The following is a 23,846-nucleotide window of genomic DNA, read 5'->3' as shown; positions in this document are numbered from 1 at the left end:
CACTCTACACTGACAGCAGCCAGGCTGAGGATTTTTGGCATTTGTTTAAAGTTGGAGGATACCTATTTTGTGTAAAATCCTGAATTGATCTGAGGTAGAGAACGAATGCACCTTCAACAAGAAATTGCCCTCACACAACTAATTGGTTGTGGGTTTGAAAAAACAACTAGGTGCTAAAATGTTGCAATTGTGCTGTAATCTTTGACTTGATATAACTTATTCAAAATGGTTCAGTTCTGTTTGTGCGTATACACGATATACAGAAGAAAACGAATATTCAGTTGGATTGCACCATTTTAACTATACAACAGGACACATACGTTCCTTCTTCCCACTGCAGAGGTACTTTTCCTTGCCAATTTTTATATGTTATCCCACCATGCAAATCAGTTGACTTGACTTACTTTTTATCTTCTGCTGTTTCCCGGATGGAGATTGACCTTGTTTGAAGGTAGAGGATTGTTTGGTATTGGAACCTTTCCCTGTTACCCTTGTGTGAAAGTGGTACAGGTTTCATTTATTTGTGGTATGTGTATTCCTGTTGAAGATCTGTCTCTCTGTCAATCGATCTGTCTGTCTGTGTGTGTGTGTGTGTGTGTGTGTGTGTGTGTGTGTGTGTGTGTGTGTGTGTGTGTGTGTGTGTGTGTGTGTCTCTCTCTCTCTCTCTCTCTCTCTCTCTCTCACTCTCTCTCTGTGTATCTCCCTCTCCTCCCTCTCTCTGTCTCGTTCTCTCCCCTCCCCTTCTCGCTCTGTCTTTCCCTCTCTCCCTCTTTCTCTTTCTGTCTGTCTGTCTGTCTGTCTGTCTGTCTGTCTGTCTGTCTCTCCTCCTAAAACTTCTTATGTGTCTGTCTTTGTCAGTCTGTCTTTGTCAGTCTGTCTCTCTCTCCCTCCCATCTTTGGTCTTTACCAGCCATCCCTCTCCCCCTCAACCCTGCCCTTCTCCGTGAACCTTGAAGGCACACCTCAGTGTGGTGATATCAAGTTTACATGCACAATATGTCATATACTTTTCACAAGTTCTTCAGATCTATTTCCTTAATCTGAATGTTCGTGTCTATCTCTCGGCAAGCTGGCAAGTAGAAAGAAACTGAGTAGTAATTATCATCACGTGTATCCTGCTTTGTATTACTGAACATATAGCCATATCCACTAAAGATAAAGACTTACTTTACAACTTTGGTTATTTTGACAAGGAGAATTGTTCGCTTACCTGGGCGTAAGATGTGTGTGTGAGTGTGTGCGTGCGTGTGCGTCTCTTTCTCTCCTCCACTACACAAAGATCTCTGCAAATACATTGTAGTTGTATGGCGATACTTTTAGACTTGAGACAACTTTTACTCTTTAGTTCACCTAGTTATTGACATATTTCACTATTGTAACTATTTTTGTCCAAAACAAAAGAATCTGTTCAAAGGAAATATATTGCAAACTTATGCCGTCTTCATGTTGCTAAACTTGGCTTCATCTATCAGTGAACTAGAAACATACATGTACTCACATATTATATTGTATCTGTATCTAATCAAGAATGCAGTACTGTGATCGTTATTCAGAAAAAAATGTATTTTCTCTTTATGCTGCGGTAATTAGCCAGTATCTATCCAATATACATACTGCTGTACTTCGGTGATGTGTATACTGTGCGTATCTTACAGAACTTTTCCAAATATCTGCCGACACATAAAGCCATTGTGTGGATGCTGTAGTAGTAAAAACAAAGGCGAAATTACTACATTTAGTCAAGCTGTCGAACTCACGGGATGAAACTGAACGCACTGTATTTTTTCACCAAGACAGTACAGCTTCGTCAATCCCCGCGTGAAGGAAATCGCTCACCTCCCACGAGCAAAACGTAGTGATATTGACACGCCAGATTAGCGCGGTAGCGTATTGTGCTAAGCAGGAAAGCACGCTTTTCTGTATTCTTGTTAACTTTCTGAGCTTGTTTTGAATACAACCTATCATATCTATATGTTTTTGGAATCAGGAAATGATAAAGAATAAGATGAAATCATTTTTGGATCGATTTCTTAAATTTTAATCGTAAGACTAATTAATCTATTTTCGTTAATTGTGACCACATTTTAAGAGTAAACATGACATATGTATATATTTTTAGATTCAGAATGTGATGAAGAATACGATGCAATCAATTTTAAATCTGTTTGCGAAAAATCGATTTTAATGACAACTTTAATGAGCAAACTCATGAATTAATTTTTAAGCCTCCAATCTGAAATGCAATACCAAAGTCCGGGCTTCGTCGAAGATTACTTGACCAAAATTTCAACCAATTTGGTTTAAAAATGAGAGCGTGACAGTGCCGCCTCAACTTTCACGAAAAGCCGGATATGACGTCATCAAAGACATTTATCAAAAAAATGAAAAAAACGTCTGGAGATACCGTACTTAGGATCTCTCATGTCAAGTTTCATGAAGATCGGTCCAGTAGTTTTCTCTGAATCGCTCTACACACACACACACACATACACCACGACCCTCGTCTCGATTCCCCCCTCTACGTTAAAACATTTAGTCAAAACTTGACTAAATGTAAAAAGAAGCTAGATTATGATTAAGTTAAATTTTGTACGGGTTTACAACATAAAGAATGTTATGTTGCGTCAAGAATTTGAGTGTTTCTACCGAAGTAAACAATTTTAATATGGATGTTAGCCTTGTGCCTGAAGAGAGCATCTGGGAAAAGTGACAAGATGGTGAAATGTGGTGGTTTTGCAAAGTTTCCCCTTTCTCCCCGTTTGACTGGGTGATGGTGTGAGCATCTTGGTGATCGTTGTGAGGTGGAAAGAGAACCTTTTTGGTAGTGTTTGATTGTTGTTTTTTGCCTACTTTGGAAGCAGGCTTGGAGTGATCCAAGTTTCTGTGATGAAAGTTTGCGAGTTTCTTGGACATAATCTTGACTGCATGTAAGGCAGACAGCGATTGAGGGATGATTGTCAGTAGTTTTACCACCATTATAATTATGCATCTTGTTTTAATTTTTCAAGTCAGTTAGAAACAATCGTCCTTTAAGGGCAGTGATCCTTGTCTCCATCATGGGATTAGTGTGTTTTTAAAGATATTCTTCAGGGTGGTATTCTTAACTGCACCAAGGGATTATGAATGCTGTGCATATAATTTGTTTCTGTCATAATTTTGCGTGGAACTAATACGGAAATATGAATACATGTACAACAAAATGTGTACATTTACAATGAAGTAGAAAATGGAGAGAACTTTTCAGTCACTATAATGAAACTTGTTACGGCAGGCTACCATGTAGAAGTGTTCAATTTTAGGCTGTGTAGTACGTATGGTTTTGGTCTTACCCTCCGATGTACCAGGATATTATTTCCACAGACTATGTCTGTATATCTCTCGCTGTATTCCTACTCCAGTAAAGTCTCAGAAACATACCCTAATATTGGATTGTACCCAGTCATATTTATCTGTATTTCATGTGTATGAGTACCTCGAAAAGAGATTTGTTCAGAAATGGTTGTCATTGAATAACCGAGAAAAATTATATATGTAACACAGTGTATCAAAATATAAACTAGCCAGTTGCATGAACTGTAGTTATTTGTATCCTGGCTGGAAATATATTTGACTTTTAGGGGTAAAATAACCGGTAACACTGTAACTTGTGTAGTGCATATTAATTAATGTTTTGGATTGCTTTGGTTTTCACCCCTCACGTGGGTTTTATATGGGGCACTGCTTTTTACTATTTAAAACTGTAGATTGAGTTGTTTCTTTAATGGGCATGCAGTTTGAGTGTTTTCACAGTTGTGTGAATAACTGTTATTGCATGAAGAGTAGAAATACCAGAATGCTGTGGCAAATGTAGTCTCTTTTTAGTTTCAACATTTAGCATGAAGTGACACCTTTTCAGCTGTAATACTTACTTACTTACTGCCTTTCACGCCTGGTGGCGTGTAGGGCAGCGACTTCAGCTGTAATAGAGGTTCTTCAATTACTATTTGAAGATTTATAGAATACTAGATTGGGGGGGCTTAACATCCTCACAAGAAGCTATACCTATTAGGGACATGTATGTAGTGATATGCTAGAGAAGATTTATAGTTTTAATAGTTTTAAAGTTAAGTAAGGAAAGCTTGTAGCTTAATTAACTAGTTAATTATAACAAAACAAAATAAACGAACTGCCTCTCAGATTTTTCAGTTGATTCTGTTTAAAACTTAATAGAAATTCCTGGCTTATGTTTAAGCTGGGCTTACAGCTGTTGATGTTACACTGTAACTTACTTATCAACAGGTTAACACTTTCTAACTCAGCTATAATGACCTTTTTTTTTAGCCGAGACCAGCTGTGCTGCAGCAGGTCACTCAGAATTGTAGTTACTGTGTAGTAACTGTGTATCAACATGCTGGAATGTAGGCGTTAGATTGACGTTACAGGAAATGACTGAAGCTAACAGTTTGAGCGGATATATCCGTACCTGGTCAGATAGAGCCATATGAGTGGAACTGGGAGACAATGAGTTGAAGAGAAAAGGCTGGATCAGGTAAAGCAGTAGAAACTTTGATACTTAATTAAAAGCATTGCTAATTGGACACATTAAGCTGCTGTAGTCTAATCATGTTCTGTTGCATGGACCATATGCCAAAGCAAAAGTTACAGCAGAAAGATCAGTAAAATCTGAAATGGCAAACAAAGCGGTAACATTTTAGTGTACTGCATGGAGATAAAAAGTCAGTGTAAAAAGGCAGACGGGCGCTGTGGCTGGGTGGTAAGACGTCGGCCTCTTAATCGGAAGGTCGAGGGTTCGAATCCCGGTCGCGGCCGCCTGGTGGGTTAAGTGTGGAGATTTTTCCGATCTCCCAGGTCAACTTATGTGCAGACCTGCTAGTGGCTTATCCCCCTTCGTGTGTACACGCAAGCACAAGACCAAGTGCGCACGGAAAAGATCCTGTAATCCATGTCAGAGTTCGGTGGGTTATAGAAACACGAAAATATCCAGCATGCTTCCTCCGAAAGCGGCGTATGGCTGCCTTAATGGCGGGGTAAAAACGGTCATACACGTAAAATTCCACTCGTGCAAATTAAAAAACACGAGTGTACGTGGGAGTTTCAGCCCACGAACGCAGAAGAAGAAGAAGAAGAGTGTAAAAAGGCTAAGTAAAATTGTACAACCTACAAAATCAAAAAACAAGAAATAGGTATGCTGTTCGAAACTTTAATTAGGCACAAAAAAAAAATAGTCTGTTTACGGTAACCCGACCGACCCTATTTTTTTCGCGCGACCCTAGACTTTTTTTGGGCATTTGGGAAAAAAGAAAAGAAAAAAAAATCTTTTGTTTTTTTTGCAAAATAATGTAAAAATATGGTTTTTTGGAAAAAAAGAAGAAAAAAAATCCCGACCTACCGACCCTATTTTTTGGGCCTATGTTACCGCAAACAGACCTATATTTTTTTTTGGCCTTAACATAATGACATACCTTTCTAGTTTTTTGATTCTGAATTTGGGAACATTTGCAGTCTATTTGTTTGTGGATTTTTGTACAACCTACAGTCATGAGTAGCATTTTAGCCTGTGCCCTCCTGTCCCCCCTTCCAGGCCAAATGGGCCTATGCCTGCCTGGAGCAACTGTCCCGCTATTCGTGGTCGGAGGAGACGCTGGAAGACTGGTGCGAGGGGGCGGGGCCCGGGGTGGGCCGGCCCAAAAGCCACTCGCTGGCCAAGTCCCAGTCGCTGCATGAGCAGCTGTGGGAGGGCATCCAGCGCAAATCACAGGACCTGCTGCGCGGCACCGGCCTCAACCGCAGCGTCAGTAAAGAAGACTCTCCCCAGGTATTCGCCGTCATGTCGCGAGTTCTAATTCTCAACATAGTCGTACTTTGCATAAACCTCTTCACAATCCCTTCTTGGCTTGCAGAGACACCCTTTTTATTTGTGTGGATTTAGGGGTGTTTTGATACAGTCATGCCACAGAGTTCTAATTCTCACCTGTCGTAATGCATAGACATAGTTATACTTTGCTTAAACCTCTTCATAATCCCTTTCTTGGCTTACAGGGCACCCCTTTTACTTGTCTGACTCTATTACTGCGATTTAGAAGTGTTTTGATAGACTCTTCCCAGGTATTCGCCGTCATGTCGCGAGTTCTAATTCTCACCATAATCGTACTTTGCATAAGCCTCTTCACAATCCCCATCTTGGCTTGCAGACACCCTTTTTATATGTGTGGATTTAGGTGTGTTTTGAAATACATGTAGTTCAAAAGAGTCTCGATCCCAGGTATTAGCTGTCGTGCCGCTGAGCTCTGATTCTCTCCTGTCGCATAAAGCATAGTTGTACTTTTTGCTTGCAGTTGCAGGCACCCCTTTTATTTGTGATTCTTACTGAGGATTTAGAAGTGTTTTGATACAGTTTGAGTCTTCGCAGGTATTAGCCTTCATGTTGCCGAGTTCTAATTCTCACCTGTCACATAATGCAAAGTCATATTTTGCATAAACCTCTTCACAATCTCTGCCTTGGCTTGCAGGCACCTCTTTTATTTGTGACTCTTACTGCGGATTTTGAAGTATTTTGATAGACTCTCCCCAGGTATTTAGCTGTCATGCCGCAGAGTTCTAATTCTCACACCTGTGGCATAATGCATAGTCGTACTTTGCATAAACTTCTTCACAATCCATTTCTTGGCTTGCAGGCACCCCTTTTATTTGTGTGACTCTTTGACTGGGATTTAGAAGTGTTTTGATAGACTCTCTCCAGGTATTTAGCTGTCATGCCGCAGAGTTCTAATATAGCCTGTCGAATCTGTTAGTATCTGCCATTATCTCTCACACCCATTCCATTTTGGGCTTGCAGGCACCCCCTTTATTTGTGATTTTCTTACTGCTGCTTCAGGAATGTTGTGATGTTTGGATAATGTTGGCAAATTTCTGAGTTGAATAGTCACACCTGAGTAATCATACCTGTCATAACCCCAACACACTTCTTGGCTTGCACACTTAGATCTTCTATTCATGATTTAGCTTTGGAATCAAAATACATAGATACTTAAACCTTTTGCTCCTCAACCCCAGCTAGACTCTTCTCCGGTGTTAGATATGGCACAATTCTTCACACATAACGTGGGGAATAGTTGTACTTGCCATAATCTTCCACACACACACACACACACACACACACACCCTCCCCCCCTTTATTCTTGACTGGATTTAGAAATCGGATTCTTAGACCTTAGCTCATCAACTGCAGCCTGAGTAAAGGAGACTCTTCCCATAGGCATTCATTAGCTGTCACAGAGCTCTTGCAATGAGTAGTAATGTCATGCAATTTCCTCTCATTCCACCCCTTCTCCATTTGCACCCCCCCCCCCCCCCCTTTCTTTTTTTATTTTTTTTACTCATAACCGTAGCTATGGAATCTGAGAACACTGTACTTAGGCCTTTGCTCCTCAACTGCAGCCTGTGTAAAGAAGACTCTGATTCTGTACTGTTATATAGTCAATCAACTGAGGATATTATGTCTTTTCTGCTTGTCTTAGGAGCTGTTTTTTCCTTGGCTTGCCATGAATAGAAATCCTCTTGCGAACTTCTCTTGAATGTTTATTTTCTATGACCTTGCAGCTTGAGTAGGAATTTGTAGTTTGTTTTTTCCTGTGCTGCTGTGCTTTCTTGGAGGTTGTAGATTTGATTTCAGATGATTATATAAATATCAGATGATTGTTCATATTGGCATTAAACTTCTGTCTATTTTGTTTGAATGAAACATTCCCTTTTTTGTATCTCTGTCATAGATAGAGACATTGCCTAATCATACGGCTACAGAAGTGAATACATACTTCTTTTACTTTCCAACATTATTTCAAAGTAAAGCGCTCACAACATTTTGCATTTGTTTCTGGACTTTCGTCCTTGGCTGCAGCATCTTCTTTTCTGCTACTATACTTCAGTTTTTCTCTTTCTTGCGCACATGAGTGCTTAATCCCTCCCATTCCCCTCACTCACATGCTTCATGCATTGTAAACTCTTAGCCCTTGGCTTTAGGTGAAGTAAATACACATTACTTATTTGGCTGTTAAAAAAATGTCTTGGGGAAATGGAGAGAGGATTGTTAGTTTGTTTGGAAAATGCTACATGTACATGAATTAGCTTTGCGCGTGTGTGTTTGTGTGTGTATGTGTGTCTGTGTCTGTGCGTGTGGAAGTGCGTGTATGTGTCTGGTTTACATTTTTGGTGTACATTATTTAGTATTTGAAACCAGACTGTCAGATATGAAGATTTGGTATGAAATTAGATTAGAGGTGGGTTTTGCTGTCACTGTCAGTATGATCTTTGGTACTCCTGTGTGTCTGATCTTTTTGTTCGATTTAAAAAAAAATGCAAGTCTCTGTTTTAGTAATCAGATTTACCATCTCAGGTTTGTTGGTTCATTATGAATTTTGATTCTGTGGTTTGGTGCTTCAGATTATGGGTAGTAACGGTACATTTTGACTACTAAGCTTCAGATGCGAGTCTTTGAAATGGCTATAAGCTGTAGGTTTGGTGTGGGCAAAGTAGAGTGTGCTTGAATCTGTGATGGGAGTCTGGTGTGCCTTCGTTAGCTTGTGTCGGGGTAGTACCTTCACTTAGATTAAACATAGTTTATCTTTCAGGTTCTGTACGTTAATTTTTATTCTGTCTTCTGTAGAACAAGCAATTTCTAACTTCTTTGTGCATACACTAAGATAACATTGTTTTTTGTCATTCCTTCCTTCCACAACACACATACATGCATGCACCCACAGACACACGCACGCACATATGCACACTTTCTCTCTGTCTCTGTCTCTGTCTCTCTCTCTCTCTCTCTCTCTCTCTCTCTCTCTCTCTCCCCCTCTCTCTCTCCCTCTCCCTCCCTCCCTCCCTCTCTCTTTCTCTCTTCGCCTCTCTCTCTGAGCCTCTCTCTCTCCCCCTCTCTCTCCCCCTCCCTCTCTCTCCCTCTCTCTCTCTCTCTCTCTCTCTCTCTCTCTCTCTCTCTTTTGGGGCGGGGACGTAGCTCAGTTGGTAGCGCGCTGGCTTTGTAGCCAGTTGGTCGCTATCAGCGTGGGTTCGATCCCCACGTTCGGTGAGAGATTTATTTCTCGGAGTCAACTTTGTGCAGACTCTCTTCGGTGTCCGAACACCCCCGTGTGCATACATGCGCACGAAAAAGATCCCACGTTCACAGCGAAAGTCTCAGGGCTTGGAAAACACGAAGACACGCATGCATCATCTCTCGTCTCTGATTATCATGATCGTATTTCGATACTTTGACGAGACAAACCCAATGCTGGTGTGTCGAAGAAGACAGCCACAGCGGGCTTGTTCGAATCAAAGCATCACACCATATCTTCAGTGTATTTCCAATACCTGTCCCAATATAGACCAGTTGGTCTAAGAGGACGTTAAACCCTAATAGTCAGTCAGTCTCTCTCTCTCTCTCTCTCTCTCTCTCTCTCTCTCTCTCTCTCTCTCTCTCTCTCTCTCTCTTTCTCTTTCTCTCTCTCTCTCTCCCCCCCCCTCCTTCCCTCTTGTTTTCAGGTACATAAAAAACTAGTTAATACATTAGTATACCTTACACTGACTTTGACATTTTAACATAAAACCCAGCGACCAAGCGACACATAGTTACAAGTGTCGTGTAAACAGCAAATAAAGTTTTGTCGTAGTTTTTAATACTTTATGTATAAATATATGTCGTTTTGCCTGCACACTGTGGATCTGGAATCTTGGCATCATGGCGTCTGGTCGGTGCATAAGATGGCATGACACAGGAACATTTTATTTTCCATTCCTTTTTTTTTCCATCAGCCTTTGTAGTTTGTAGAGCAGTGATTCTACATGTCATTCATTGAAGGAAATACCATTTGACAGAAAAATGATAAAGGGAGGCGGGACTGAAATCCCACAGTTGCACGCACACCAAATATATGCACACCTTTATGTGTACACTTCCCCACTTACACATGTATATTTCCATCAAATCTTGATAGAGTGTGATAAATTCATGATTCTGCTCCAGTCAAATAACCAGTCAAAGAAAGAGAGTGACAGGCTTTCAAATATTTCTTGATCGATTAGTTTTCTTACAGTATCAGCACACCGTGCACAGACTTAGAATCTGCAAGTCTGGGGCGGGGATGTAGCTCAGTCGGTAGCGCGCTGGATTTGTATCCTGTTGGCCGCTGTCAGCATGAGTTCGTCCCCACATTCGGCGAGAGATTTATTTCTCAGAGTCAATTTTGTGTGCAGACTCTCCTCGGTGTCCGAACACCCCCGTGTGTACACGCAAGCACAAGACCAAGTGCGCACGAAAAAGATCCTGTAATCCATGTCAGAGTTCGGTGGGTTATAGAAACACGAAAATACCCAGCATGCTTCCTCTGAAATTGGCGTATGGCTGCCTAAATGGTGGGGTAAAAAACAGTCATACACGTAAAATTCCACTCGTGCAAAAAACACGAGTGTACGTGGGAGTTTCAGCCCACGAACGCAGAAGAAGAAGAAGAATCTGCAAGTCTGCAAACTCATGTCATTGAATGTGCATGAGTTGGAAATTACTTCCAACCAGTGGAACCCCCCATATAAGACCACCAAGAATATGAGAAAATCAAAAGAGGGGTCTTAAAATGGGGGTAAATCTACACATTATGTAACAGAAAATCGTCAAAAACAGGGTCTCAGAGGGAGAGAGGGAGTCTTAAAATGGGGGTAAGTCTACACATTATGTAACAGAAAATCGGCAAAAACAGGGTCTCAGAGGGAGAGAGGGAGTCTTAAAATGGGGGTAATTATTCTACACATTATGTAACAGAAAATCGTCAAAAACAGGGTCTCAGAGGGAGAGAGGGAGTCTTAAAATGGGGGTAAGTCTACACATTATGTAACAGAAAATCGTCAAAAACAGGGCCTTAGAGGGAGAGAGGGGGTCTTAAAATGGGGGTCCTCGAAGGGGGTTCCGCTGTACACCTGTAGCATGACAAGATTCAGTCATGTAGCTCCTCCCCCCCCCCCCCCCCTTCTGGACATTAATAACTTCACTGACATTGGATGACCGAAGTATGGTGACTTCTTCTCTGTCAAGAGGGTTAATAATACTTTTCAAGCCAGGCTACTTACCTACTTAGCTTAATCAATAACGGGTGGAACAATAAATATTTGTTATCAATAGTAGTGGGGAAATCTCATTTAATTTCTCTTTCTTCTATTTATGCAGATTCTTTTCTTTTATTTCTGTTATGAAGCCTTTCTTTTTAATCTTTTTGTTTTTGAACGTGAATTTGTCATGTGTTTTTCTGTCAACAATAAGGTGATTGGGTTTTCTTGTGTACACATTATAATTATGTCGAATGCTCATGCAAATATATATTTTGCTTGTTGCTGTACTTTTTTCAATATAAATATTAATTTTGAAGTAAGATTGCTGGTCTTGGGATATCAGGGATTTTTCTTACATAAATAATTTTCTTCTGTTTGTACATTTTGATGTACAGTGTATGTACAATGTATGTACAATGTATGTTAAAAACAGACATTGTCTGCAGAAGAATACTGGTTGACTTCACTGGCTACATAGATGTTGAACTATGCAGTGAATTATGTGCAGAGTAACAATCACAATTATTACTATTTTTGAAAAAAACACAAAAAAACAATGCTCATGTGATTAAATGTCTTCTGTTGCTGTGGTTACCAGAGCAAGAAGCCGATACCAGGGGCCCCATACTCACAAAACACGCTGAAAAAACGTGAGGACATGAAATCCAAATTGGAAGAGGCCATTCTGGGAACGGGTAATGCTCGGGAGATGATGATGAGACGTCGACAGAACTCGCATTCTGGCCTGTCAGGTAAGGTTTTGTTTGTTTTATTTGTGGCTATTAGGTTGGTTGGTGATGATAGTCTGTGTGGGTGGGTCTGTTTGTCTGTGCGTATATGCGTGAGTGTGTGTGTCAGGGGCTATTTTTTGTGTGCTCTGTTGTCTGTGGCTCATTGTGTTTTGCGCATACTGTGCAGATTTGTTGAAGCACGCTTTCCCTTGATTGCAATCTTCATTTATTACCAGATATGTTGTCAAACAGATGGCACCAATAATTGATTTTTATTTTATAACTTTATTTTTGTCAATAACAATTTATTTCTACCAGAAACTAAATTGAAGCATAAACTAGTGACCTTAACACTGAATGAATAAATGATGTACTGTATTTTCCGGGTCATAAGGCGCGACTTTTTTCCTCGAGTTTGACCCCTGCTCCTGGTATAAGGAAGCGCCTAATCCCTGTATGAAATAGGACAAAAATCAAAGAGACCGCCTGAGTACCAGTCAAACAACTTGTGATAATGCATGTTTCAGCTACTAGGTACTACCCTGGCCAAGTTTCCTCTCAAGACATCAAAGAGACCGCCCCATAGGTTAAACTCGCCCCATAGGTTTAACTCGGGGTCAGTGACCCCGGTGCAGGAAGTGTTTCCTCTCTCAGATATGACAGGGGAACCACCTCTCATAGCTAAAACTGGGTCATTGACCCCTGGGAAGAAGGTCAGTGTCTATAAACAAGGCAACCCAGCTATCACAATGGACCTGCCTTTGATCTCGTGGCACACACAGAGCACACATATTTCCACTCTGTATTCTTCCTTTGATGTGCGGCTTATTGGCTTATTTTCATTCTTCCACCGTTTGTTACCGGTATACTTTTTCAATTTTGGTGCGCCCTTTCGGCCCCCTGCGCCCAATGGGTGACTGGATTACAATTTTTTTAAAAGAAGGGGGTGCGCCTTATGCGCTGTAGGGCCTTGTAACCCGGAAAATACGGTACCTTTGAGGCTGTACAAACTGCTGTTTTGCTGCTTGAATATTTGAACTTGGAAGTTTTGTCAATATAACACTTACCTCGACAGTACTATTCTTGCACATTATCTATTATAGGCCGAAAAAATTGGACAAAACGCTGAGTGGGTACAATTATCTCCCATAACCATGCGCCACCGTGGATCCCAAGCACTGTCCGAGTGCTTCCCCCTTACAGGATGTAGGTGGCGCGTCCTCTTTCTTTTTTCGCGCGTGTCAGACCGGCTGTGTTTCTGCTACGCTCCCGGATTATTTTGGACTAAGAGGCTCCTTTTCTGGGTGGACTATCACCTGTTGGATTATTGTGTGTTATTCCACTTCTGGCTTGAGGCTACGTTGTGTTTCCTTCAACTTGTGCCTCCGTTTTTGTGTGGCGGACTCGGCGTGCCTCCCGTCCTACTTCGTGGTGACCGGTCGTCTGCTTCTCGTTTCGCCGCATTCACTTGAGTATTGACCTAAATTTTCTTTGAATTTTGTTAATTCTCGGTCTTTAAGGGTACGTACAGGGCGAGGTAGGATGTCTCGTCCTGTTTTGGGCTCTGGTTCTACGGAACCAGAGTCTGCCGGGGGCAACCCTTCTCCGGGCGCCCAGCGTCATGTTTTACGCACGGAGAAGGGGATCTTTCGGCGCTCCGACTCTCCCTCCCCAAACGCTTTGCGTTTGCGGCGAGGGAGGGCGGAGAAAGCCTGTTTGAGCAAGCTCAATGCGAGCTTGCTCAAACAGGCTGGGCTTGAGCCTGGGACTTCGGGCGGGGCTGCGCCGTCGAAGGTTCGGGGAAGGTCGAGGGGAAAGAAAAAGCTTCTTTCTCCTTCTCCTTCAGTGGAACAGGCTTCCCCCCCTTCGACGCCGTTGTCCGGCCCTCAGTCTCAGGCTTCAGCTCCTCCCGGTTTCAAGCCTGGGGGGAAGGTTTCCTTCTCCCCCCTGGCTCGAATCCGGGGGCAGGTCGATTCCCAACCCTCTTTGGGGGTTGGTGAATCCGATCTAGGGGCTACTGGAGAGACTCAGGTTTTGACAGCCAACGGCCATACCACGTTGAAAACACCGGTTCTCGTCCGACCACCGAAGTTAAGCAACGTCGGGCCCGGTTAGTACTTGGATGGGTGACCGCCTGGGAACACCGGGTGCAGTTGGCATTAAAATCTTTCTTTTTCCGGTGCCTCTCCTGTGCCCTCCTCGGTTTCCACCGCTGTGGAAGCCAGGAGGGACACGGGTCCTCCTCTGAACTCCCTCGCTGGGTCGTCTGCTGCTGTTTTGACAGTAGTTTCGGCCTCCTGGGGGGGGAGATCGGAGGAGATGACGGGGTCTCTGAATTCCCTCCCCGCTGGGGTTGGGATGCGAATTGACCCCGTTCAGGGCGGTCCTGTGGGGGCAGGGGTTTCAGGCTTCGTGCCTACGACCACTGCTACTACGGTTCCCTCTGACGTCCGTGTGACTGGTGGCTGTCCCTCTTGAAACGCTCCGGCCGACTAGTTACTGGACGTGGAGGTGTTCGACAGAACGTGGTACTTCTGTCGAATGGTCAGGGCGACGGGAACATTGTTTCTGTTGCTCAGACCGACACCTCCGACCGGACCGTCTTGACCCCACGCCATTCCTTAGCGTCTGGTGTTCGGGTGACGGATGGTCCGGACCAAGGGTCCGGAACGTTCCAGGCTTACGGGTCGGGATCGAACCGGACCCACGGGTCCCGACTGGACTTGACCTCCGGGTTTGGTCCGGACGGGACCCATGGTACGGGACCGTACCGGACCTTAGGGTCCGGTGCGGGACAGTACCTCTGGCCCTTGCCGGACCCCCCGGACCTACGGGTCCGGATGGTACGGTACGGGACCAGTGTTTCGGTCGGGACCGGACCACCCGACCACCTCGGTTGGTCTGGGTGGTCTGGCACCGAACCGGAACACACCGGACCTACGGGTCCGGAGGGTACGGTACCGGACCAGTGGTCCGGTCGGGACCGGACCACTCGACCACCTCTGTTGGTCCGGGTGGTCTGGCACCGAACCGGACCATGCCGGACCTACGGGTCCGGATGGTACGGTATGTCCACGTCCGGACCGAGCCACCCGAACACTTCTGTGGGTACGGATGGTTCGGTACCGAACGGGACCTCCGGATGGTACGGGACCGGACCGAATCTACGGGTTCGGATGGTCCGGTACCGGACCACCCGACCACCTCTGTTGGTCCGGATGGTCTGTCACCGAACCGGACCATACCGGACCACCGGACCTACGGGTCCGGATGGTACGGTAGGTCCACGTCCGGACCGAACACTTCAGTGGGTACGGATGGTTCGGTGCCGTACGGGACCTCCGGATGGTATGGGACCGGACCACAGGACCGGAACACCGGACCACCCTACCGGATCGGTCCGGACCACCCGACCACCTCTGTTGGTCCGGATGGTCTGGCACCGAACCGGACCTACGGGTCCGGATGGTACGGTATGTCCACGTCCGGACCGAGCCACCCGAACACTTCTGTGGGTACGGGTGGTTCGGTGCCGAACGGGACCTCCGGATGGTGCGGGACCGGACCGGACCTACGGGTCCGGATGGTCCGGTGCTGGACCGGTGGTCCGGTCCGGACCGGACCACCCGACCACCTCTGTTGGTCCGGATGGTCTGGCACCGAACCGGACCATACCGGACTTACGGGTCCGGATGGTACGGTGTGTCCACGTCCGGACCGAGCCACCCGAACACTTCTGTGGGTACGGATGGTTCGGTACCGAACGGGACCTCCGGATGGTACGGGACCGGACCGGAACACCGGACCGGAACACCGGACCACCCTACCGGACCGGTCCGGACCACCCGACCACCTCTGTTGGTCCGGATGGTCTGGCACCGAACCGGACCTACGGGTCCGGATGGTACGGTACGTCCACGCCCGGACCGAACCACCCGAACACTTCTGTGCGTACGGATGGTTCGGTGCCGAACAGGACCTCCGGATGGTACCGGACCTACGGGTCCGGACCTACGGGTCCGGATGGTCCGGTGCGGGACCACCCGACCACCTCTGTTGGTCTGGATGGTCTGGCACCGAACCGGACCATACCGGACCACCGGACCTACGGGTCCGGATGGTACGGTATGTCCACGTCCGGACCTAACCACCCGAACACTTCTGTGGGTACGATGGTTCGGTGCTGAACGGGACCTCCGGATGGTACGGCACCGGACCGGACCACCCTACCGGACCGGATCGGCACCCCCGACCGGACCGGACCATTTCTTTTCTGATCAGACCCGATGGGTTCCTGTTCAGTCTATAAATGGCGGGGGTTCGTTGGCTGGGCTGACCCAACAGTCGCAGGGTTGTTGTTTTTCTCCCCCTTCGGCTGCTGGAGACGTTTCGTCTTTGGGGCAGGGGTCTTCGCGGCCTCTTGCTTCTGTGGGCGTTTCTTCACAGCCTGCTTCATCGCTTTCGGCTCTTCCCCCTCAAGCTCCCTACACTCCTGCTTTTGAGGAGTTGTCGGGAAGTGAAGAGGAGAGTGAGTCGGAGGACGATAGGGAGGAGGATCAGGGTCGCCCTGAGGTTAACACTGAAACTCTACCCTTGCCGGTTTCTGATGGAACTTCCGAAGCTATGCTTCGTACTTTCCAACAGTACATGACAGACATCACGCGGCGTCTTGACGTCACGGATGCCTCTCTTAAGCGTCTGTCGTCTAGTGTTGACACACAGGACGTGGACCCGGGGTCTGAGGACGAGAGGCAGGAGGCTCGTCCTCGCACAGCTAGAAGGACGTTTGAACAGTTTCAGGACGTCCTTCCCTGAGACGCCCTCTCGTCCTTTGAGTCCGCTTCGGCCCGGGCGCGGGAGGCTCACGCCGCGTCTGCCGGCGGCTCGTTTTATGAACGATCCGGCCGCCGGCAATTCGCGTTCCACCCTAGTCTAAGTGCCACGGTGGAAGCGGCAGCACATCGCCTGAGGAGTACAGATTCACGTGCAAACGCGACCTATGTTCCTCGGGAGGACGCGGGTTCAGTGCCATGCTTTCCTTCGGGAGGCGCACCTCCACTGTTTCCTCGTGTCCAATCTGTTTCGTCCCTCCCTTTTCCCTTTGACTCTCGAACTCTCCCTTTCCAGACTTCGAGTGTTTAGGGTGGGGCTGACGGTGATGTGTTCGTTGGGGAGGTGCCTTCGGTCAAGAAGGTGGAACTGAGCTCTGCTTCGTTCCACAATCTTGAGGCCACCGTTTCTTCCACAGTCGAGGCCCAATCACAGGCCTTGACATGGATGAGCACGCTGTCCACACTGTTGGACCCTCCCAATCGGGCAGAGTCCGATTCCACTCGGGTCCTTGACACGGTTCGAGTGGATCGGGCTTTGCATGCCGTGCGATCGTGCGTGACGTCTGCGGCAGAATTGGCCATTGGAACACTGGTCCACTTTATTGGCCCTGTTCCGTGATCATTTTCTGCCTACTTCTATAGTGCCTCCGGATATGAGGAAGAGTCTGAGGAACACGTTTCCTCAGCCTTCTTCCCTCTTTCATCCGGACACTGTTCGTTCTGTGGTGGAGTCCACACGCCAGAGGAACACTGATTCTCTGATGGTTGGCCTCGCTGCTTCGGCGACGGCGGCGGGGAGTAAGAGAAGTGCTACAGTCACCTCCAGCTCCCAGCCTCAGAAGAAGAAGAAGAAGCCAGTTTCACTGCCTCCTTCTTCCTCCTCTTAGGCGCCTGTTGCGTTCCCAAGCAAGACGAAGGGTGCTCAGACAGGTAAGGGGAAGCAGCACCACCAGGGGGGGTGGTCGCAAGCCTGCGCCTGCCCGCCAGCAGAATTTTCAGTGAGTCCCGGCCCTACGTTGACGCCCCCTCAAGTTGCCCCTCTTTCGTCCGGCGGTTCCCTTTTTTTCGGGCCCGCGGCATGTGGGGCAGACTGGTCTCCAACCAGTTTTTCTTGAGGGTGGTGTGGTCGGGGTTTTCTCTACCGCTGTCGTCACAACCTCCATTGTCCGCTCTACCTTGGACGTTCCCCCCTCCTCGAGAGCCTGCCAGATGGCAGGCTCTTCAGGACGAGGTGAACTCGTTGGTCGAGAAGAAGGCGGTCTACCCCCTTTCTCAGCCTTCTCTGGGGTTCTGCTCCCGCCTGTTCACCGTCCCCAAAAAGGACGGCCGGTTCAGGCCGGTGTTGGACCTCTCCACCTTGAACTTGTACCTTCACAGGTGCAAGTTCAAGATGGAAACCCCTTCGTCGGTCCGGTTGGCCATCCGGCCAAACGATTGGGCCATGTCTGGGACCTCCAGGATGCTTACTTCCACATCCTGGTGGCCCCGGGGTACCGACATCTGCTCCGGTTCGTTTGGGAGGGCACGGTGTTCGAGTTTCGGGCCCTCCCATTCGGCCTGTCCTTGGCCCCTCTGATTTTCAACGGGGACAACAACACCACATGCTTAGCTTACCTTCGCCACCAGGGGGGCACCAATTCTCGGTCCCTCTCCCTGTTGGCGGAGGAGATTCTGCTCTGGTGCCAGACCAATCAGGTCCGGATGTCAGTCCAGTTCGTTCCGGGGAAACTGAACGCCCTGGCCGACATTCTCAGTCGGGGCGATCAGGTTCTCTCCACAGAATGGACCATCGCTCACAACGTTCTACAGCGTCTGTGGGCAAGGTGGGACCGTCCTCTGATCGATCTGTTCGTAACTCGATTCAGCGCTCGGCTTCCCAGGTACGTCAGCCCCTTTCGAGACATGAATGCGTTCCACTTGGACGCATTCACTCTCTTGTGGAGGCTCCTCGATGCTTACGCCTATCCCCCGACATCTCTGATTCCGAGGGTGCTGGCAAAATATCTGCAGGAACGACCAAGACTGATTTTGGTCGCGCCTTACTGGCCAACAGCTCCGTGGTTTCCAGATCTTCGCGGTCTCACCCACGTAGACCCTCTACCTCTGGATCTGGACGGGGGAGGTCTGCTCCAGCCTCGATCATGCCTCCCTCATCCACGTCCAGAGAGTCTGTGCTTGACCGCATGGCTCTTGTGCGCTCCAAACTGCTTGCACTAGGATTGCACAAGAGTTCAGTAGAGTTTTCCTTGAACGCTAAGAGGCGATCAACTAATCAGCTCTACGACTTACGCTGGAGAGCTTGGGCCACCTTCGCCTTGTCCAAGGGGATAAAGCCGCTTTATCCCTCAACACAGGACTTGGCCAACTTCCTGGTGGAAGTGTATCAAAAGAAGAGTCTTTCTTCTAAGACTCTTCTTGGATACAGATCTGCCATCGCTTCCACGATTGCGGCCGCTACTGGTCGCAGAACTGAACACTTGATCAGGTCCTCCCTCATCGCTAATGTCCTTTCGGGTATTAGCAATGCAGCGGTGTCTAAACCTCGGGTTTCATTTCCCAAGGGGGATGTCTTTCTGGTCCTCAAACTCCTGCGTAGCAATGAGTTTGAACCCCTGGCAGGCATCAGTATCAAGTTGCTGATTTTTAAGACTAATTGTTCCTCATCGCTTTAGCCACTTGCCGTAGACTCAGTGGTAGTCAAGCTTTGAGTGGCCTGGACTTTGACATTGAGTTCACCACACAGCAGTGGTTGCTAGCATGGTCACGTCAGTCTAAGGTATGTTTCTTGGGTATATTTTCTTTTACGGTAGTACTGTTCGAAAATTGCCTGGGTATCTTAATCCTTGGATTTAAGTGATTTTGATTAAGGAGTTTAATACTCTACATATCACCCTCACACCACTCTGGTATTCTGTGCAAGAATAGTACTGTCGAGGTAAGTGTTATATTGACTGTAAGGCTTCTTTTTAAGCCTACTGTCTATATGATACTTACCGAGACAGTACTATTAGAATTTCCCTCCCGCCTCCCCTCTTGATATGTTATGGGCTTTTTGAGGGTCTGCAGCTCATAAAGAAAGAGGACGCGCCACCTACATCCTGTAAGGGGGAAGCACTCGGACAGTGCTTGGGATCCACGGTGGCGCATGGTTATGGGAGATAATTGTACCCACTCAGCGTTTTGTCCAATTTTTTCGGCCTATAATAGATAATGTGCAAGAATAGTACTGTCTCGGTAAGTATCATATAGACAGTAGGCTTAAAAAGAAGCCTTACATTCAAGCTAGCTTCACCATAGTAGTGTAGAGTCCAGGGCTGGGGGGCACGAAGCGAAAGTGGGTGCCACCCAAACGAGAGAGAACAAACGGCGTTGACTGATTTGTTGAAATCACAACACATCTCAGTTTCAACCAATCCAACACTGCGGCTTGCTCACGTTTGGGTGGCGTTACTTTGTCGTGCACCTCAGCCCAGTGTATATGTGATTATCATGTTCATGCTTTATATCCCGAAGTTGTGCAACATGTGCAGGCAGCAGCACGCCGCCTCTGATGACACAGGAGGGTGGAGGGTCGCGACTGCGGTGGCGTAAGGACCAGGTACAGTGGCGCCACTCCATGGAGATACAGGACAGGTAGGTTTGAGAATCGAACCTGAGGCAAATTGGCGTTAGGCTGGACCAAAAACCACTCGGCTACGGCAGCGGCTAACTTTTATGGGCAACAATAGTGAAGGCGTTTCAAAGATACTCGTTAGCGCCATTTCTCGCGCATCGAGGTTCTGTGACCAACTCTATTAGTCGGTTCCCCGAACCTAGCTAACAAAGGTTGCATTTAAAATTCAGTTTTCACTGAAATATCAAAGGAAACAATAATTATGTTTAAACAACACATGTATACGACATGTGCTACAAGAGTAGACGAGATAATGCGGAACCAGTCTCCTGGCACCTGAGAGAATGACAGGCATTGAAATGAACAAGCGACTTTAAGGACAGGTAGGGTAGGGTAATGCTGTTCTTAGCTAGAACAACTTTAGCATGGTCACAGGAGTTTGGAAATGATTTGTAGTTCGGGAAAATGGGCTGAAAGGGTTTGGGAAAGTTAGGGCATTCTGAGGAGAGAAAAAATACCTGGTAATTCCTGTTCTTCTTCTTCTTCTTCGTCGTTCGCTCAGATTCCTGTTCTAAGGAATGAATTAGTATCTGCACCAAGATTGTTGTTTGTACCTTTTTCCTTCCTATCTTAGCACTAAATATACCCTTCATTCCTGGGTTATTGAAGATATTTACTCAAGAAATAGGGTGAATCAGTTTGACAAACATATGTGTGAAAACGAAGAGCCAAGGTACGACAAAGTATATTGATGTAAAGGTAATTGAACAAAGAATCTCTCAAGAGAGCAAAGTTTGAGAAACAGTGTGTGATTTTGCCCGCTCACGACAGGTGTGTATCGTACAGTCCCAAGCCCCCGGACCAGGAAATGGAGACTCAGGTGGAGGGCAACCTGGCCGCTGAGGTGTCACTCATCGCCTTGGATACGCTGGAACTTATCATTCAGGTAAGACAACGCTTTATGTGTCCTGAGTATACATGTACCAACCCCCTTTTTCTTTTGTGTCTCTTCTTCTATCTTCTATATATATATACGACTTGTGTCTGTGTGTGTGTGTGTGTGTTCGCGATGCGCGGCCAAAGTTCTCGATGGATCTGCTTCAAATTTGGTGGGCATCTTCAGGTATACCCCGGACACAACCTGGTCGATGAGAATTTTCAACACGTGCTCTCAGCGCGCAGCGCTGAACCGATTTTGGTTTTTCTGTTCATCTTCCCAGATCCATTCCCAGTAACTCTTCCTTATCTTCTCCAGTGTTTTGCGTTTATCTCCCTTCCTTCGTGTGGCGTCAATCCATATTCCCGTTACTACGTTACTATTTTTAGAATGTCACTGCACTGTCCAGAACGCTTTCCTTGCACCCGTAAGTTGTCCTCACTGTAAAAGTGCAAAGGTCGAATCAATTTATAGCCAAAAATACACTGTCATCTATCTCTATATATTTATAGATATAGATATACATATATATATACGGCTTCTCTGTGTGTGTGTGTGTGTGTGTGTGTGTGTGTGTGTGTGTGTGTGTGGGCAACACCTGTGGATTGTAGAGTTCTGTTTGTGATGTGGTCTGGCGGCTTTGGTGTGTCTGTATGTTCGGGCCTTCCTTTGAGAAGCCATAACAGTTATTATAGGGCTTACAAATAAGCTCTAAAATTCTCAATCCCGTTTGAGTGGACTTCGCCTTCAAAGGTGATTGTGGTGTTTCGGCACTCGGTTACATTTGGCGTCGTCGACAGGGATGGGACTCGACATGAAATGTTCAGGCCACTGAATCATTTTCGTGCTGTTCCCATTCCACCAACCTGGGAGGGACCTAAGCTTGGCGGGTCCATGGTTCGGAACTTTGGGGACAAAGTTCATTCAAAGGGGGTCGAGTGTGACAGGGAGACTACCGTCGCCCTTCACAGCAGACTCTGCAGAGTTGTTCGCCTTAGAAGTTGTGGGCTTTCCTTGCATGTACCCGTAAGTTGTCCTCACTGTAAAAGTGCAAAGGTGGAATCTATTTATCGAAAAATCCACTGTCATCTATCTCTATATAGATAGATATATACGGCTTCTGTGTCTGTGTGTGTGTGTGTGTGTGTGGAGGCAACACCTGTGGATTGTAGAGTTCTGTTTGTGATGGGGTCTGGCGGCTTTTGTCTGTCTGTATGTTCTGGCCTTTGAGAAGCCATAACAGTTTATATAGGGCTTAGAAATAAGCTCTAAAATTCTCAATCCCGTTTGAGAGGAGTTCGCCTTCAAAGGTGATTGTTGTGAACCGCCACGCTGTCTGTCTCTGTCTCGCGATTCACCCCGGCAAAGCCGGGTATTCCTCTAGTTTGTCATAAATGTTTGTGAACGTGACTGTTGGGAGTTGTACGCTATGTTTTTCATTCTGGGAGAGTTGATTGTAACCTGTGTTTTGTTTCCAAAATTTGCTCTTTGGGTGTTCCTATTTTATCCTGGCAAGCAGTAGCTATACTGCACTGGGGTGAATACACTTTTAAGACTTTCCCCTGTTTATGACCTTGACATTTTAGGTTTTCCATTCATAACACTAACATCTGTAAATTTACCATTTAAGACTCCATCATATTTAGGTTTTGACAGTTGTCAACAAGTCGCGTAAGGCGAAAATACAACATTTAGTCAAGCTCAGTCGAACTCACAGAATGAAACTGAACTCATTGCATTTTTTCTGCAAGACCGTACACTCGTAGCAGCGTCTGTCCACCGCTCGTGGCAAAGGCAGTGAAATTAACAATACAGAAAAGCGCGGTAGCGGTTGCGCTGAGGAGGATAGCCCGCTTTTCTATATCTCTATTCTTTTTAACTCTCTGAACGTGTTTTTAATCCAAACATATCATATCTATATGTTCGGCGGGGATGTAGCTCAGTCGGTAGCGCGCTGGATTTGTATCCAATTGGCCGCTGTCAGCGTGAGTTCGTCCCCATGCACGTTCGAGTCAACTTTGTGTGCAGACTCTCCTCTGTGTCCGAACACTCCCGTGTGTACACGCAAGCACAAGACCAAGTGCGCACGAAAAAGATCCTGTAATCCATGTCAGAGTTCGGTGGGTTATAGAAACACGAAAATACCCAGCATGCTTCCTCCGAAAGCGGCGTATGGCTGCCTAAATGGCGGGGTAAAAACGGTCATACACGTAAAAGCCGTGGGAGTTTCAGCCTATGAACGAACAAACAAACAAACAAATATCTATATGTTTTTGGAATCAGGAACGGACAAGGAATAAGATGAAATTGTTTTTAAATCGATTTCGGAAATTTAATTTTAATCATAATTTTTACATTTTTAATTTTCAGAGCTTGTTTTTAATCCGAATATAACATAATTATATGTTTTTGGAATCAGAAAATGATGAAGAATACGATAAACGTATTTTTGGATCGTTTTATAAAAAAATAATTTTAATTACAATTTTCAGATTTATAATGATCAAAGTCATTAATTAAATTTTAAGCCTCCAAGCTGAAATGCAATACCAAAGTCCGGCCTTCGTCGAAGATTGCTTTGCCAAAATTTCAATCAATTTTATTGAAAAATGAGGGTGTGACAGTGCCGCCTCAACTTTTAC

General features: G+C 46.1%; 1 protein-coding gene and 1 non-coding gene across 7 annotated transcripts in view; both read left to right on the top strand.

Annotated features, from left to right (window-relative positions):
- Positions 1 to 23,846, top strand: part of LOC138966326 (dedicator of cytokinesis protein 7-like) — a 96,820-nt gene that overhangs the window by 52,151 nt on the left and 20,823 nt on the right. For 2 of the 6 annotated variants that reach the window (XM_070338517.1, XM_070338515.1), the window contains exons 32-35: positions 5,582 to 5,815; positions 11,690 to 11,843; positions 20,185 to 20,287; positions 21,114 to 21,213. In XM_070338517.1, the coding sequence (XP_070194618.1) occupies positions 5,582 to 5,815; positions 11,690 to 11,843; positions 20,185 to 20,287; positions 21,114 to 21,213 (591 nt within the window). Of the gene's footprint in view, positions 1 to 5,581; positions 5,816 to 11,689; positions 11,844 to 20,184; positions 20,288 to 21,098; positions 21,214 to 23,846 lie in introns of all 6 variants that reach the window. The other 4 variants (XM_070338514.1, XM_070338513.1, XM_070338518.1 and 1 more) reach the window with 2 other exon arrangements.
- Positions 13,863 to 13,981, top strand: LOC138967865 (5S ribosomal RNA). The gene has a single exon (XR_011456042.1). It is a non-coding gene; the product is annotated as a 5S ribosomal RNA (ribosomal RNA).

This window comes from Littorina saxatilis, linkage group LG5 (genome assembly GCF_037325665.1).
Source record: "Littorina saxatilis isolate snail1 linkage group LG5, US_GU_Lsax_2.0, whole genome shotgun sequence".
NCBI lineage: Eukaryota > Metazoa > Mollusca > Gastropoda > Littorinimorpha > Littorinidae > Littorina > Littorina saxatilis.
Note: the sequence above shows the minus strand (reverse complement) of the source record. Positions and strands in the feature narration are given on the sequence as shown.